Genomic DNA, 18,178 nt, shown 5'->3' on the forward strand with positions numbered 1-18,178 from the left:
TCAAACTTAGCAGGACTGCAAGACTTGAGAAAATGCATTTAAATCCTATGACCAAACATATACCCACCAGCTTTTCAGATGAAAAATACATGTGATTCCATATTCCTGAGTTGTCACAAATACTCTGGGTGAGGGAAAAGGATTTAAGCTATTTTAGAAATCCACTGGGGCTGAAGTTTGCTATCTTGTTAATGTGTTTGTATATACCTCATTATTCCCCCACAGTTCTGAGCTGTGTTGTTTTAGTTATCTGCTAATAAGATATGGGAACAGTTTCGCTATAATGAAATGTGTCATTAGGCAAATTTTACTTAACCCATTTAGATATTACAGTTACAGTTGTCAGACATGTAATTTACTATTAGGAATAATATCTTTGTTACCTGAAACCAGGCAAGTTGAACTACTCAGCATTTTGAAGAGCATGTGAAAGCACAAAAGAAAGCACCCAACTCAAATGTGTTATTAAAAAAAAATCTTATTTAGATATCTTAAAGAATACAAGGCACATTATATAAAAATCAAATAGCTATTCATCAAAACTTTGTTAAATAGCCCCATTTAAGATAATATTCGGGCAAGCGTTAAGTAACAGTGTATAATCTCAACTAACATTTTATCTCAGTACTAGCTGATAACAAGTTCAGCTTGTCAACTCAACAGGATAACTTTATAGGCTTCTGCCATGCTAGTATTTACAACATGAAAACTTGGAAAACAACATAAAATTACATTATACTAAAGATAATAAGCAGTCACGTGGCTGGACGAACACCAGGACGATGAAATGGATTCTCCTTTCCTTCTCTCTATGGTTTCAAAAGATGTTCAGCGTAAGCAGGAACACACAGGAAGGTACTACATACACAATCTGTTCAACTATTTAATACGTTACAGTTAAAGTCAAACAAGATTTCTCTCTTAATTAAATATACTAACAACACTACATAACATCCCGGTGACATTTTGCTTTTTAACAACTTCGATATTGAACAAAAATGTCTTCAACCACGACTCACTTCCAAGTCAGCAGCACTTTTGTAGAGCATCAGAAATGTCATGATTTTTTTCCAGTCTAGTGGGAAGATTCATATGCTTACGATTTCTACACAGGGTAATGTCTTCATTTAGCCCACACCCAGGGCTAAAGAATAAGCAGTTGTTCTATCACCCAATGTCCCCTCCCCAATCAAGAAAGGGAATTGGGAAAAGAAGGGAGACTCATGGGTTAAAATTTAAACAGATTTAATAAGATAAGGAAACTAATATTGATGCTAATAAAAAAGACACAAAATTATACTTAGCTACAGAGTGGTGGCAATTTGCTCCAGGGATAGCAATCATTGAGAACAGAGGAGAAGGAGAAAGAGCGAGGGGAGAAGAAAGCAGAGCAAAGAGCCCCGTCCATCCCCAACAAGCTTTGCTATTTATAGTGAACTTGATGTTAATGTTATAGAATACACCTGTGGGCCAGCCTGGGTCAGCTGCCCTGGCTTACTGCTAATGGCCTTGATCACCATACCACAGCTGGCTACAAACTGAAACAAAATGTAACAGAAAACTGAGTCTATAAATTTTATCCCCATAAAACCAGGACAGGAAAGAAGCTGCCAGTTCTGAAATCCAGGCTTGAATGTAATTAGAAACCAAAGAAGTTTCTTCAGACCTTCTTGTACAAAATAACTCTCTTGTCACTTACATCCTTTCAGCAGTAGTAATAGAAGTTCTTCCAGAATTAAACTCAGTAGGTTGATTTAGTGGTCCCATTTGAGTTTGAAGAATAAGAATTTGATTTCTTGGGGTACCTGCCTGATGAGAGAGACACTTGCATCCTCCGCGTAGTTCGCACACTTCGGCAAAGAAGAGCATTTTTAAGGTTATCTCTGAAGTCTTTTGAAATATAGTAATAGATGAATGGATCAATGCAACTGTTCAAAGTAGAAAGACACAGTGCAGTTATGTATGACACATACAGATAGCTCTGGCTGTAGGTTTTGAGGAGCAAATAGTGCACAACAAGCAGCACGTTGCTAGGTGTAAAACAGATGAGATACATAGACAGAACTGCGATAATAAGTTTGATTGCTCTTTTTCGTTTCTTCCCAGTGCTTATGTCTGAGATAGAAGCATTCAGAGTCTTAATCATTAGTATGTAAGCAACAGCAGTGAGGAGAGCTGGGATTAAGAAGAGTGCAATTGCAAGCGAGAGAAAATACCTGAACATGTCACGAGCCAAAACATTTTCAGGCAACACATCATGGCAGGTAGTGATGTTAAGACTTGGAATGTATGCTGTCTGATTAACAAGATACAATGGAATGGTGCTCAACAAAATCAGTATCCAGATAGCAAGGGAGATGCCCAAGGCAATTTCAGATTTCTTTCTTGAATGCACTATGGGGTTCACTACAACCCAATACCGTTGCACACTGAGACATGTCATAAAGAGAATGGAACAGTACATATTTCCATAGAAAAATCCAACAAGCACTTTGCAGAGACCTTCACCAAATAGCCAGTTATTGCCATTTACATGGTACGCAATCTTCAGCGGGAACCAGACAACAAAAAGAAGGTCTGCCAATGCCAAGTTAACCATATAAATCACAGCTGGATGTTTCTTCTTTGTTCGGAAAAAAAAGACCCAGAGGGCCATGGCATTGCTTGGCAAACCAATGATAAAGACAATGACATAGACAATGGGAAGAAAAACTGTAGTCAGCTTTCCTGTTAGGACTTTTGCTGCAAATTCATCCACTTCGTATGACTCTTCAGAGGCATTATTCGTATTTGGAACTTTCCGGCCAGCAAAACTTCTTCCTTTTGAACTACTGGTTCCCCTAGTCTCTAAAAAAAAAAAAATTAAAAAAATTAAGAAGCTGCTGTTACTGAAGTACAGACTTTTTGTCCTTTTTAAAAAGAAACTACACATCATGATTTACTCTGAAGAATTAAAGAGGGCCTCATCAACAGAAAAATTAAGACAGGTTTTCAAACACTTGACAATTTTTCTTCCCTTTATTTTCCAAAAGACAAACTATATCCCTATTCAAGGATTGTATCAGCAAGTGAAATGCTTTTCCACATCACCAGTGATATTAAAAACACCTTGTTAAAACGGCTGTCAGGCGCTCCTACCATCTGAACAGTTACAACAGAAACTGCTTCAAGTACCCCAGGGCACTGTTGTCCGTTCACATGGCAGTGCCAGATTACCCAAGTGCTGGGACTCATAAAACTTTGCAGCAGGCTAACATAGCTGCAGTAGAAGTTTCCTCGGTTTTAGATAGCCTGAAAATCAGGTATGCAGTAAAAAAGAGCAAGCTGTCTTCGGACGAGCCAGAACTGAAACTGTCAGAATATAATGCTAAAAGCTGGGCCAGTCATCTGGGATCTCCTTCCAATTCACAGCCAACATGGTCAGACAGCCTCTGCAGTTTCTACCCAAAGGTGGTAGAACTGACAGCTATGGTGGATTCATAAACAAGACAGCTATCACTTCAAGTTTTGCTCTGCTTCTTTGAATGCCACAGGGACTTACAAATCATATGGGAAAGTCAGCCATTCCTGACTGTTCTGTCTTGTATGACAGCCTTCAGACAGCTCAGTCCAGAACCCCCCAAGACACCCTCCAGACAATGCCAGTACAATGATATGGACAAATCTTTGCAGTAGACTGCATGAAGACTGAAGTCTAAATTATATCAACAACACAACAGTTTAAAGAAAACTAACTCAAATGTCTAACAGTCATTTTGGCCTAAATGTGGTGTAATTACAACAGGCCAAAATTATATGAACCCTGCTCTCATAATCGTGTGGCTTGAAGATCTGCCATCAATACTGCTAAAGACTGCAAAGTTTACTCATATAATACAGAAATCCCAGGTCCCTAACCTGAGCTGGGGATATTAGAAGCCATAAAATCAGCTTGAAGAACATAGCTTACATAGACATCAGATAATGGAAATGATAACTAGCTAAGCAGGCTTATAGTGTAGCTGAGAGAGATCCCGGAGATGCTTGGAAGCAGACAGAATCACAGAATCACAGAATCACAGAATGTTAGGGATTGGAAGGGACCTCGAAAGATCATCTAGTCCAATCCCCCTGCTGGGGCAGGATTGCCTAGACCATATCACACAGGAATGCGTCCAGGCGGGTTTTGAATGTCTCCAGAGAAGGAGACTCCACAACCTCTCTGGGCAGCCTGTTCCAGTGTTCAGTCACCCTCACCGTAAAGAAGTTTTTCCTCAAATTTAAGTGGAACCTCCTGTGTTCCAGCTTGCACCCATTGCCCCTTGTCCTGTCAAGGGATGTCACTGAGAAGAGCCTGGCTCCATCATCTTGACACTTGCCCTTTACATATTTATAAACATTAATGAGGTCACCCCTCAGTCTCCTCTTCTCTAAGCTAAAGAGACCCAGCTCCCTCAGCCTCTCCTCATAAGGGAGATGTTCCACTCCCTTAATCATCTTCGTGGCTCTGCGCTGGACTCTAGCAGTTCCCTGTCCTTCTTGAACTGAGGGGCACAGAACTGGACACAATACTCCAGATGCGGCCTCACCAGGGCAGAGTAGAGGGGGAGGAGAACCTCTCTCGACCTGCTGACCACACCCTTTCTAATACACCCCAGGATGCCATTGGCCTTCTTGGCCACAAGGGCACACTGCTGGCTCATGGTCATCCTGTTGTCCACTAGGACCCTTTATTGTAAGCTGACAGCAGTTCTCAGAGTACCGTAATAAAGTGCATTGTACAGTGCTATGTTAAGCAGCTGTCCGTCAGTAAGCAGTTGATATTATTAGATTGCAGTCATACTATTTGTATTCCATTCCAAAGACTTAAAGTATTGTAGAAAACCAGTAGAGCAAATACTACCATTTTGTTCTTATTAATGTTTTGTGATCAGATATAAAGGAATGCTTTGCAATTGATGTTCACTGGTTGGGTTGCAAAAAAAAAAAAAACCAAAAAATGCTCACAAAAAGCCCTAAAGTGTTAGTGTAAGAGTAAGACCTATAATAAAGTGGATTGATGGACACGTGACCCACAGACAGGACTTAGTATTGCAAGAGTGACAGAATAGAGACAAAGGTTTGTTTTATTCTATTTTTGAAGACATAGTCAAGCTAAATGGGTGATTTCAGAGACCAAGTCTTGCTTTTATGCTGACCTTAAGTAGTTGCAGCCTCCAAAGTTCTGACTGCAGATACTGGGCATCTTTTGTTAGCCCAGCTGGCACCCACATAGGGAGACAGTTCAGTATCCTGTTTCTGTTTACAGCTAACACTCCCTCACTGAGCAACCAATCCTTTGTTAAGTATGTGCATTTTCTATATCCTTTTCTTACTCTTTCTGTGCTTGTAGTTTTCCATAACAATTGAGTTCTTTTCCAAGCTGAGTTTCACCCAGTCTGACTCACATACAGAGAATGCAGTTGACTTGCTAATCTGCCCACAGGAAAAGCTTCCTTGGCATCATGGGGAAAGACATACTCTCCTCCCACAACAAAAGACTCTTTCAACACCTCTGCCATTTGTCCAAAAGATATAACCCACTGCATACCAAACGACAGATTATGCCTGCCCTGCAGACAAAAAGTAACAGCAGCACAGAGTATCCAAATTCAGTAGCTTAGGTCATGGCAGTAATACCCACACAGGACTAAGGTTAAGATTATCCCCGTCCTTGGATCTGCATCTCAGATTCACCACAACCCCATAATGGCATTAGCCTGTTTTAAACTAGCCACAATTATATCCCCTGGCTTATAGTGCATCTCCCTTGATCAGGATGGGATCACACTTCCAGCTCATTTCGATTGGGATGGGATCACACTTCCAGCTCATTTCACACCTCTCTGCTCCAGAAGATCAAGCACCCAGCTAAAACTTTTCATAGAATCACAGAATGGTTTGGGTTGGAAGGGACCTTAAAGATCATCTAGTTCTGTCCCCCCTGCCATAGGCAGGGACACTTTCCACAAGATCAAGTAGCTCAGAGCCTCATCCAACCTGGCCTTGAACACTTCCAAAGAGGGAGCATCCACAGCTTCTCTGGGCAACGTGTTCCAGTGTCAAGCAGTCTACTCCCTGTCCACCCCCAGGATGACTTCAGATTCCCCCCCTCCCACCCCTCCAGGTCACATAACTAGCATATTAAGAGGCAGTCTAATATCAGAAACTCCGCTCCAAACAACAATCTTTGCACCTAACTAGTATCTCTTTGTTGAGAAAATAGGACCTACCATAAGCTTGGCTTCAATATTTACACATATACTTTTATTATGTAAATAAATCCAGGATAAACAAATACAGGACATAGTGCAAAGGCATGTGTGGATAGGGCAATGGGGTTTACTATAAAAGGTAGTGAAACATGAACCTCAAGGCAGTGAAATATTAATAACTGGTTGTTTTTTCTTCCCCAAACAGCACTTATGTTCAATAAGCAATAATATAAACTAACAAAAATAAGAATTAGGATTTAAAAAAAAAAAAAATCCTAGCTTTTCATAGTTGGGAAAAAAGCGAGAACAGGGTCTTTAAGGTTTTTTAAGTTTATACACAGCTTTTAGACAGGTTGCTAGCCGAGAACCAGATTAAGTACAGCACCGATGCGGGTGAAGCCAGGCCAGGCGTGCCGGGCGGGGACCGCGCAGCGCCGGGCCTGCCGCAGCCCGCCCCAGAGCCCAACGTGGGCTGGAAGCCGAGCCCGGCTGCTTGCCCGCCCAGCTGCTTTCCCCCGCTCGCAGGGAGGCCGGCCAGCCGGCAGCGCCCTCCCCGCGGGTCCCGGCAGCTCCACAACCACCGACCCCGCGGGAACCGCGCCGAGTCCGCTCCGGGCTCCCCGCACCCCAGCCGCGGGCCAGAGACCTGCTCTTCGGCGCGGTTCAGCCCCGCCACCCCCGCGCCTCGCCCGCCCAGAGCCCAGCCGTGCCCGCCGCGCCGCTCCCCGCCCGAAGCGCCGCCGGCCGCAGCACAACCCGCACCCGAGGGGCGCCGAGCGACTAACGCGGCACCCACGGAGCCCTGGGGGCTTGGCCGCCCCCAGCTGATCCCAGCCGAGCCGGCGGCTCCAGCGCCCGTCGGCTTTAGAGCCCGTCGACGGCAGCTCGCCCTCCTCTCACCTGCGGGAGCTGTGGCTCCCAGCAGCGCACAGAGCAGCAACAGGCACATCCCGCGGCACCCGCCCATCCTCCTGCCGCGCTACGGCTACCACTGCCTCTCCCACACGCCCGACCAGTTTCACCTGATACCTGAGCTATGATGGGGCGGAGAGCGGGGCCTGGCTTGGCCCGTACTAGCCTAGCGGCAGGCGGAGCCGAGCCAGGCCACATCCCCCACCCGCGAAGGGCTGTGGGGCTGCCCCTAAAATGGCGGGGTGAGGCGCGCCCCCGTGTCTGCTGCGCCCGGCCGCCTCAAAATGGCGGGGGTACGTCTCCCTGCTGGGGGGGTGGTTGAGTTGGTTGGTCTGTCTCACACTTCGTGTTACCGCTTCGTGGCTGCTGGGGCTAAGCCAGTGCCGCGGGTCTCGGCCCTTACCTCCCTCCCTCCCTCCTGCTGCAGCGGGTGCTCCAGCGGTCCCCCGGCCCTCAGCCCGCCGGTGGGAGCCCGGTCGTAGGGTGGGGGCGGCTCTTGCTCGCCGCAGGTGGCCCGTTATCCGGTCGGAGCTAGGTAGAGCGGAGGTGCGCTGTTTGAGCAGCCGCGTATTTGGAGGTGGCCGTGGTTCCCGCCGAACTGCTGCTGGAGCGGAGGTGCCTGGCTCTGAGACGGGCGGGCTGGGGCCGGGGGCATCTGCGAAGAAGCGGGCTGGGGGGGCGTCTCGTGGGACAGCATCACTGCTGCTGACTCGTCGCGTTTCTTACTCTTCTTCAGTATGTTGTCATATGGCAGACGGGCAGGAAAATGTGTAACGGCTGGTTAACCCTGAATGCATCTGTGGCACTGCGCTGCCGTGACACAGGGTAAGAAAAGGGCATTTTCACTTGTCAGCGTTGTTTTCACTTGTCAGCGTTGCTTAAACTCAGGAGTACCCCAACTTTTTTTTTTTTTTTTTTTTTTTTACAACGAACGATTTCAAGAACAAAGTTAAGCACAATGCAATGCTAGCAGTTTTCTATTTATCTACACAAATATTAATTTAAGAAATGTTTTTAGGTTTGTAAAATCAAGCACGCAACTTACCAAATTCCAAGATTAAAACTACGTGTTCAACACTGGTTCACGCTTCTAGACGTGTAAGTGGTTCTTCAGTTACATCAGTAACGCTCCCTCTGCCTCGGTCAGTCTGCAAGATGCTCAGTGTTCAGCTGGTGGTAAAATCGTTGAGATTTTTTTCCTTTTTTGAATAAATATGTTATGAATATGCTCTGTTCTATGTTGCTCTGAAGAGAAAAGTGTTCTTTTTGTGTCCTTTCTGTAATGGTCATGAAATGTGGCTGTGAATTAAGGAGGTCTGCACTGTTCCCAATTTACAGATTGAAAATGGAGTACAGACTAATGAAGGTAAGTTTTGGGTGTCGACATCAAAGGCCTGTCTTTTTTGAGTTCTTTGTTAAAGTCACTCCATATGCAAAGCACGGTTCCAGTTCGTCATCCACCCAGCTAGACTGTTTACAGATTTCTCATCCTAGTCTCAGCCTCCTTGCTAAGCACCGGGAAAGTCATAGCCCGTCCCTACAAACTCCCTCCCCATCTCTTTCTGTCTCACTTGCAGTGCTGTTGTGTTTGCTTTACCATTACAAACCACTTAATTGATAATTTCCTGCTCCTAATCACCTTGTCCAGTGAGTTGTAGTCTTCTCGTCTGGCTTTTTATCTAATCTCGCTTTCAAACAGGCATGTACATATGTTCTGGCTACTGGTCTCCACAGTGTTTTCCCTCTCAGATCTCTAGTACTGAGGAGTGGTCAGTCCTCCTTTCATCTGGTTCTGCTCTAGCCGGTGCTCTCTTGCAAGCACCCAGTCCCAGTTTTCACTGTGTATTTTCTTTTTCTCTCCCAGTCTGTCTTTTTATCCCCTTTACATCCAAAGCAGACACCTCCTTCCCTCTTTTGCTTTCATCCAGCAACAGTGGAAGGGACTGAGAACGTAAGGGAAAAGGATTCATTGCTATCACTAAACAAAATCTCCTCTAGGCTGTCCCACAACCTGTCAGCTGCAGATGGAGAAGTCCTGTGGCTGTGTGTAGAAGGAAGTGTCACTCCAGGTGCATCTTCTGGGAATGCAGCTCTAGACTTAGCCTCTGTTGAGTGTAAGGAAACCGTGTTAACAGAGGTTTATAATTTGGCTAGGTTTTCATAGGGATGTCAGAAACATGTAATTGATGTGAAGATGATCTCCCTTCAAAATCTTATAAACAATTAATTAGATTCCCAAGCAATTAAAAATGGAGCTTATGAGAGGGAGTGTCAGGCAACTTTAATACCAGAGAACTCCATTAATCTGCCTTAATAGGAGAGACCTTATTGCAGCCTTTCAGTACTTAAAGGGGGCTTATAAGAAAGATGGGGAGACACTCTTTAACAGGGCCTGTGGTGATAGGACAAGGGGTAATGTTTTTAAATTAAAAGAAGGTAGATTTAGATTGATATTAAGAAGAAATTCTTTCCTGTGAGGGTGGTGAGACACTGGAACAGGTTGCCCAGAGAAGCTGTGGATGCCCCCTCCCTGGAAGTGTTCAAGGCCAGGTTGGATGGGGCTTTGAGCAACCTGGTCTAGTGGAAGGTGTCCCTGCCCACGGCAGGGGGGGGTGGACTAGATGGTCTTTAAAGGTCTCTTCCCACCCAAACCACTCTGTGATTCTGTAACAAGTTGATGGTCTTTGGCACTAGTAAGCAGTAGTTCCTGGTGCCAAGCTCCATTTGTGCCTTGCTAACAAGGCTTTTGTTCTGTTTTTGTTCTTTTATCTAGAAGTTAGTGTTCCTAGTTAACATCTTCAGCAGGCATAATATTTGTTAGGAAGATTCCCCATTTATAGTCTACAAATGAATTCTGCTTCATGGCTTAAAAATATGTAGTAGAAACTAGAAATGGTCTTGCATCTGTTCAAATCACTGGGACCTTTGTACAGAGCAGTCAAGCCTTTGCGATTTTTAGTTGCTTTTATTGAAGACAACTGATTTGTCAAACCTATTTACAGTTCTAGAGTGCTATTTATCAAACAGTTTGAAAAGAAAATTTAACAACTTGTAAATAAAAACAATTAGGTTCTTGTTCACACTTGTTTATCATTGGAAAATAATTGCCATAAATACCACTGCCACAGGAAGAATAAGTAATGACTACAGATGTTTATTAAACCTCAATTCTTCATTACAAATTGGTAGTTTCTTGATTTTTCTGCAATACATTTTTTTGCTACACATACACATATATATATATTGTGTGTGTATATATATATGTGTGTGTATATATATATAAACTGCTATATTATAGTATAATGCATTGGGAAGAATCATCTTGTCCCTTTATACAGTGGCTTGAAGGGAGCGTTGAACTTGCACGTCATTGGTGCTATGGCAGTATTGATTATCAAAGCATACCTCAAACTCACAAATCAATAAGTGAGAATCAGCTCATAATTCTCTGCTCAAGCAATGTTTGTCTGGGGCATGTTATCAGGAAGTCTTGTGCACCTTTGGGCAAAGGGCATCATTGGAAATGTGGTCTCCCTCACACTTAAGTAGCTAGTGGGTGTGGTGGTATTAACACAGTTTAGCGCAGGGGCTCCAAAGGGGACTTTCCAGGGTATACCCCTTAGGTTTTGATTAATTTTTAACAGCATAGTGATGTGATGTAATCATGAAGTGGAGACCAGTGATGAGTGGCATTCCTTAGGGGTCAGTATTGGAACTGGTGCTCTTTAACATCTTTGTTGGTGACATGGAGAGTGGTATTGAGTGCATCCTCAGCAAGTTTGCTGACGACATCAAGCTGTGTGGTGCAGTTGACATGCTGGAGGGAAGGGATGCCATCCAGAGGGACCTTGACAGGCTTGAGAGGTGAGCCGGTGTGAACCACATGAAGTTCAACAAGGCCGAGTGCAAGGTCCTGCATACGGGTTGGGGCAATCCCAAACCCAAATACAGCCTGAGCAGAGAATGGATTGAGAGCAGCCCTGAGGAGAGGACTTGGGGGTGATGGTTGATGAGAAGCTTAACATGAGCTAGCAATGTGCGCTTGCAGCCCAGAAAGCCAACTGTATCCTGGGCCGCATCAAAAGAAGCATGGCCAGCAGGTCGAGGGAGGGGATTCTGCTCCTCTGCTCTCATGAGACCCCCACCTGGAGTACTGCATCCAGCCCTGGGGTCCCCAGCATAAGAAGGACATGGACTTGTAGGAATGAGTCCAGAGGAGTGTCATGAAGATGACCAGAGGGCTGGAGCACCTCTCCTGTGAAGACAGGCTGAGAGAGTTGGGGTTGTTCAGCCTGGAGAAGAGAAGGCTCCAGGGAGACGTTATAGCAGCTTTCCAGTACCTGAAGGGGGCCTACAGGAATGCGGGAGAGGGACTTTCTACAAGGGCATGTAGTGATAGGATGAGGGGTAATGGTTTTAAACTGAAAGAGGGTAGATTTAGATCAGATATTAGGAGGAAATTCTTCACTGTGAGGGTGGTGAGACACTGGAACAGGTTGCCCAGAGAAGTTGTGGATGCCCCCTCCCTGGCAGTATTCAAGACCAGGCTGGATGGGGCCTTGAACAACCTGGTCTAGTGGAAGGTGTCCCTGCCCGTGGCAGGGGGGCTGGAACTAGATGATCTTTAAGGTCCCTTCCAACCCAAACCATTCTATGATTCTATGAAGATATGACTGTCAAAGATACTTGGTACCCATTTATTAAATGAGAAATGGATGTGGTTTCATTGCAAGGCACTTGTCAGTACTCATGCAGTTTGTGCTAGGATAAATGAGTGGGAGCATTTTCAATATACAGAGCTTGTTTTGTGTGCTTACTGTCTCCTGGGGAGTTTCTGAATTCAGAAGGCAAATGTATTTTCACTGTGTGGCTCATTGTAATCATAACACGTGTCTGTTGGGGGAGAAGGTAAGGGATGGCTGTTTGTGCTGTATGTCTTACACAAATATATGTATTTTTTTTTTAAGGTGCAAGAAGGTGGAAGGGAGAGGAAATAAAAATCTTCTAAGTTCAAAAATCAACATGTCTTGTACGGATGGCACAAGCCCTTAAAATATCCTTCAAACAATGCAGTTAGTGCAAGGGTTCAAGGAGGGAGGGTGAAGTTTAGTTCAAATGAAACAACCAATTAAATTAAAAAACTAATTTAGTTTTTGATTCAGAAGAAGCTGATGCATCATCTCTCGGTGCTTTAGCCTGTGCTCAAGGTAGCAACCTGGCATCTTAGAAACTAGTAGAGTACGTGGGTACTACCTTACTGCAAGGCTCTGCTTTTGCAGTGCAAGACCAGGTCTCTGGGTGTAATAAGCCTTTTTTGGTAACCCATTTCAACACAATGAAGCCTTCTATTCTTCCTCCTTGTGTTTCTCATTCATAAACACCCTGTGCTATCTTAAGCAGCCTCTCCCGCTTGTTTTCCTGAGCCTTGGAACAGGTCTCTGTGTTTCCTGCTTGGTTCTCGTTGGACTTGCTGGTAGGCTTATTAGGTACTACATAGTGATTGTCACTAATGTCCTTGAGACTCTATGTGTGTCCAGCAACGATCCTAGGAAACAGGAGGGGTTACGAGCAGCAGGTGTATGTTGTTCTGTTTCTCCGGTAGCACAGATCCATTTTATTTCACTCTGCATTGAGGAAGTCACGTCCATTCCCTCTCTTACACCATCTACCCCAAAATTCTTGCAATTTTTTTGAAATTCTGGCTGTGGCAAATATGTGCTTTATGAGCATGTCATGCTGATGTGCCATTGTGTTGTTACTACTTGGGGTGCCAGTATGGGTAGCATATTAATTCATGGTATTTTGGGGTCACTGTCTTGGGGTAGGGATAGGTAGTATGGGTTGTTTAAGGTGGTCCCTTAATGGATATTACGTGTCATCCTGATTTTTCTGACCTTCTGTCAGCAGTGTCCTGTGTTTGTTCCTGATGTTTGGCCTTTAGCTTTTCCTGTATTTTCACTTTTCTCAAGAGCAAGGAGATCCAGCACTTGGGCTGGAGGCATGACGAAGAAAAGTGGCAAAAGGTTGAGAACAAAATGTTAGATATGCCCAGTGCCTGGAGGGTAGAAACACAGATGGCCCAAACGGAAGTACAGCTGTGACTCCTGTTCACCATAACCTTGCTGTAACAGAGGACATGCAAATTTAACAAAACAGCCTGGTCTAAGCAGAATATAAAGTAGTGCTTCTGCATGTGTGTTGACATTTGCTTAACCTGTGGTACGTCTATCTTCAAGTGTGCCTACAGCTACATGAAAAAAGCATGTTAAGGTGCCAAAACCAAGTAACTGAAAATTAGGAAATGCTATAATTTGGGCTTCTTGTGCAATCTTAATTCATTGTGCTTGTGCATACGCATATTGAAAGGGGTTTAGTTTATAACATCGTATCCAATCTTTACGTGGTGCACTGCATGGAGTGTGCTCATGAATAAACAGATAATCTCAAGTACTTACACCTCTACTTACATGCATAGATATACTAAAGATACCACCAGTTAGCTAGTACTGACTTCTTATCCTGCTACTGTTGTAAACTGGGGTAGTACTCTCTCTGCTTAGATAGGAGTGCAGAGAAAGGGATGTGCAGATTGCTTGCAACTCATCAGTGCAACCACTAGTTTAGGCTGAGTTTGTATCTGCCTGATATACGTAGCACCATTGTGTTACCTGTGCTGAGGAAATGAAACAATGGATCACTATTAAGCTAGGATAAAAATACGTAATAGCTCAACAAAATGAAATATTTTTATGTGTTGGCATGTTTGTTAAAATGGGTGTTACTGTGGCCTTTGTAACAGCCAGCTAGTCTCCAGAGCAAACTACCTGCAAGCAGATAATGATAAATCAGAGCTTGCATCAACACATGGAGTTTAAAATAAGGTCAGCATTGCAACAATGGAAACAAGATTATTAAAGAGCTGTATGCTTAGATATACAACTTATTTGCAGTAGAAATATAGTGGGGAAGGTTGTGGTGGAAAATTAATCACAGTATTAGTTGTGATGAACTGGATAAGGATTTTCCACATTTTTCTCTTTCAGAATCCTATTGGTCCATGTCACAGAGGAAGTTTATTGATGGCTTATGATGGAGATAATTCAGTTTGTATTGACAGTATGGGACTATCCAAACACCAGATTACTTTTAGGAAAGGATCTTTATTAGGTAACCATTAAAAGTGATAACTGAAAATGTTGCAAGCATTCTGAAACATCTTAAAGGCCCGTAACATTTCTCAGATAATTTCTACTCTCTGTATTCCTTTTACGAATATAATTAAACCACAGCAGTTCCAAGGAATGATATAACTTAAATTTTACAACAAAACCTTTCTGATGCCAGGAAAAGATTGCTAAGTCTGATGAGCATAGTGAAACGTTAACCCTAGCCAGTGAGAAGAGGTAAACAGGTTTTCCTTCTGGAGAGTACTTAAATGAATAGTGGGATACGTTGACCAAACTGAGGAGGGATTTCTTTTTCATTTTTTTCCCCCTTCCATTTCAGTTGAGCTACTATTTGTATGTACTGGTTTGTGAAACTGTTTTGAAGGGCGTTGAAAGTAATTTTCAGTATGGGTCTATTACAGTTCTTGTCTAGTGTTTCTACATCTGCACTGGAAGGAATATAGGGTGGAGTGTACAAAATAACAATTCCTCTTAAGGTAATCTGAATCATTACAGTGAATCACAAGTGCAATGAGAGTCAACAGTATGGTCTTGCAGCAAATAGGGTTGTTGTCTGTAACATATGTGAAGAAGTCCTTCCTTCATTGAGCACCAGTAAGTTATTTGTTAAAGGGTATTTTTAACTCAGTCCGTATCTTCCTTAAAGAAAACTGGACAAAGTCCAGAGAAGATGTGAACAATTGGAACAATCTGGAGAATGTTTGGAGCAATTAATTTTGTTTAGTCTAAAGAGGATCGTGGACAGATGTGATGACATCCTTAAGGTATGTCCAAGGCTGCATAATGTTTTCCATGTTCACTGAGTAGGCTGAAATGTTAGCAAAGTTAGATATTAGGAAAAAGGTTCTAACAATTGGCACTAGTTTTATTGAGCTCTCACTTTCTAGGGAGTCTGTGGGACCTCCATCACTGTCAGTTTTAAAGCAGTTTAGACAAACAGAAATTATGTAGGTATGTGTAGTTCATCCTGGCAGGAGAAGTAGGTGATGCCTTGACTAACTCTTCCAGCCCAGCTGTTAGTGACTCTACAGCAATGTTCCTAGGAGAATAAAAACCCAGTCCTTCATTACACTGCCTTCAGTGCTCTTATTCTTATTTGTGATCTGAATACAGTAAGATTTGACATGCTGTTCTGAATTGTGAGTCAGCCTGAGTGGTTTTACACTGATGTACCTCTGTTCAAAACCAAATGCTACTGAAATGCTACCTAGGCCCAGGCTTATCTGATTCTAGCTCTGGAAGAGTTCAGATCCTTAGGTTATGCTCATCATTTCTGAGCAATCATAATTCAGGCAACAGCAAGTCTCCTGCTGAGATCCATCATGTTTTGGCCTCTGCGGAGAGGAGCTTGTTCAAGCCCCTGTGCGTTCTTGCTTCCCCACCACGCAAACGACAGCAATTTTCCAACCAAATGAGGGATCAGGAGCCAAGAGGGAGAAGCATCCAGGTGGGGTGCTGAGGGAGAAGAACACCAGCTAGGTTTTAGGGTGGCAGTAGACCTCTGGGAGACCACATGGGATTTGTACCCATTTTGAAGAACTAGACAACAGGTGTGGAAAAGTGCCAGTCACAAACCACAATGTTTGGTGGACACTGGGAAGAACTGTGCTTTGTGATTCTGAGATAAATAAAGAGCATGAAGAGAGTGACATTGAACCACACACCTGGTCACCTTCAAAGAGTAGCATCAAGATGTGGTCTCAGAGACTTGGGAGCTGACTAAATCATAGCCAGATTTTGGGAAGTGGGGAGACGTAAACCAAAATCTGGGTAGGGGGCCATCGGCGGTCAGTGCTGCCGGTCATTTCGGTAGTCTTCTGACAAGAAAGAGCTTTATAAGAAACTAATCATGTGTACAAAACAGATGTGATTGTAGTCACATGTGACTTACGTTTTTCCCTAAAGGGGCAGGCTGTGGGGTTTTCTTTCAATGTTTATTTTTTTTTTTACTGTTTGTTTATTTAACTCCTCCTGCGTTTAAAACACAAAAATGTCTAAAAAAAGAAAATGGTTATTAAGGCACTTAAGGGGTACTATATCCTCTCCCCTCTCTTTCTGGGCAGTAAGATTAAATGCATAAGTAATTCTTAAGTTAAGCAGTGCAATTACAAAGCAATCTTTAAGGATCCGTCCTTTTGCCTGTGTTGAGCTACTGCAGGTTAGAAAAGCATGTTAGAAAACCATATAAGCAAAGTGGAGTATGACACAGTTTTCTGGTTTTATCATGACCTTTTCAAACTGATTGCTTCTCTGCTTTGTGGGCATATGTTTTGAGATTATTAGCAATCTGTAGTAAGAGTTACCCATGGTAGAAGTAACCTACAGATATGGTAATGCAGTTACTAGCCTGACTATTGGCTTGTTTACTGCCTTTGTTCATTTGCATTGTTTCTTCTGCTCCTGCCAGCCTGCAGAATGGATCACCTACCTCATGTATCTGCCTTCACCGGCCCTTCTGTGTTTCCTGGTTTAGTAGAAGCATTCATGTTTTTCTAGTGTTGTTCTGCTACCGCAGTTACTACTCACACCACAGTTCCCAGAGCACTCTCAGACGGGGATTTTTTCCTCCATCTTCCAGCTCACCTCTAGGAGATGTCTATGGAAAAGGAATACACAAATCAAGGAAAAAAAAGCAATCATTTATGAGTGGTGACTTGGAATACTTTTTTTCTTTCCCCCTCAAGATCCTTTCACCTCCTGAGGTCTTGCCAGAATTACAACATACTTTGCAACATTTAAGTAAATCCACAGCAAATCTACAGAGGAGAAAAGTGTATTTGGAGACGTAGGGATGGGTGGAGGAAGAATTGTGTGAAAAGGATCCTCAGAACAGCCGCATGAAATGTACACCAAGTTAAAGCTATAGGCTTGCTCTAACCTAACTGTAGTCAATAAAAGACAAGTGGTGCTTTCACACATGCAGAGCTGCTTAAGTGAACACACAATAGAATTTGAGCTGTGATTTGGCAGTGCATTCTGCCTGTTGCAGTTTCAGAAAGTGTTGGTTTCAATTACCTTAGTTTTGTTGACATTGTGTAAACATCTTGGTGTAGATAAGGCCTGGGACAGCTGTAGGGATGGATGAACTCTGATAATTGTTGATGGCTCCCAAGGAACTTAGGATTTGCCCAAGCAGTAATGCCCTTCTCAGTTGTGAGTGGATGCCAAGAGTCGGCATCTAAGAAGTTATTTAATGGCGACAATGAGATCCTGTCTGCACCATTAAAGACTGGCTAATGCTGGGATCTGTCTAATCAGGGTATCTTTTGAGATTACAATTGATATTTGCAAAAAACAAAATGGAAATGAATTGAGAGCTTCACAGAAGGTTTGTATGCCAAACTTTTAGTTCAGTTGAACAGATGGACATGTGACATTCATTCACAACAGCGCTGACTGATGTAAAAATTGTATGAACAATTCCAAAATTGTAAAGTAAGGGAGGACTTGAGAACAAAGTTTCTAGATCTGAAAACCCTCTTATGCTAAATAGTATTTGTCTGTGATTTTGTGATTTCTTAATCACGTCTCTATTTTTAGGACCTGCCTCTTACTTTCCTTGAAAACTGATACTTGTAATAATAGAGAAGAAAATATGATTTGTTGAATCACAATATCATTTTCCTAAATGGAACGTGAACTTAATCTAAGGTTTGTGCAGTATCAATCTGTCTCCCCTTTTTTATTCTGTACTCTTTGGAAGTTTATGATATGCTGCTAGTCTGAATTGCTCTGTGAGTTGCATGTACAAAATATGGCATTTTGTCCACATTGTGGTGGAAATTTTAACGAACATGCATTTATTAACTTCTGACCATGAATTCCATTTCGAGCGTTTGACCTGAC

The 18,178-nt window shown here is 43.2% G+C and overlaps 1 protein-coding gene across 1 annotated transcript; it reads right to left on the reverse strand.

Annotated features, from left to right (window-relative positions):
• Positions 1-782: 782 nt before the first annotated feature.
• On the reverse strand, positions 783-7,219 carry F2RL1 (F2R like trypsin receptor 1). Its single transcript, XM_068423548.1, has 2 exons — positions 7,134-7,219; positions 783-2,847 (listed from the first exon to the last, which is right to left on the reverse strand). Exons 1-2 carry the CDS (start codon positions 7,198-7,200, stop codon positions 1,742-1,744), a joined length of 1,173 nt encoding a protein of 390 aa, XP_068279649.1. The 5' UTR covers positions 7,201-7,219; the 3' UTR covers positions 783-1,741.
• Between the last annotated feature and the right edge of the window lie 10,959 nt (positions 7,220-18,178).

The sequence above is a fragment of the Nyctibius grandis genome, chromosome Z (genome assembly GCF_013368605.1).
Source record: "Nyctibius grandis isolate bNycGra1 chromosome Z, bNycGra1.pri, whole genome shotgun sequence".
Classification (NCBI taxonomy): domain Eukaryota; kingdom Metazoa; phylum Chordata; class Aves; order Nyctibiiformes; family Nyctibiidae; genus Nyctibius; species Nyctibius grandis.

Bases quoted from the DNA above. Each gene is read 5' to 3' on its own strand.
- F2RL1 (XM_068423548.1), bottom strand. From the start codon at position 7,200: ATGGGCGGGTGCCGCGGGATGTGCCTGTTGCTGCTCTGTGCGCTGCTG. The intron at 2,848-7,133 runs GTGAGAGGAGGG...TTTTTTTTTTAG, and splicing joins GGGAGCCACAGCTCCCGCAG to AGACTAGGGGAACCAGTAGT.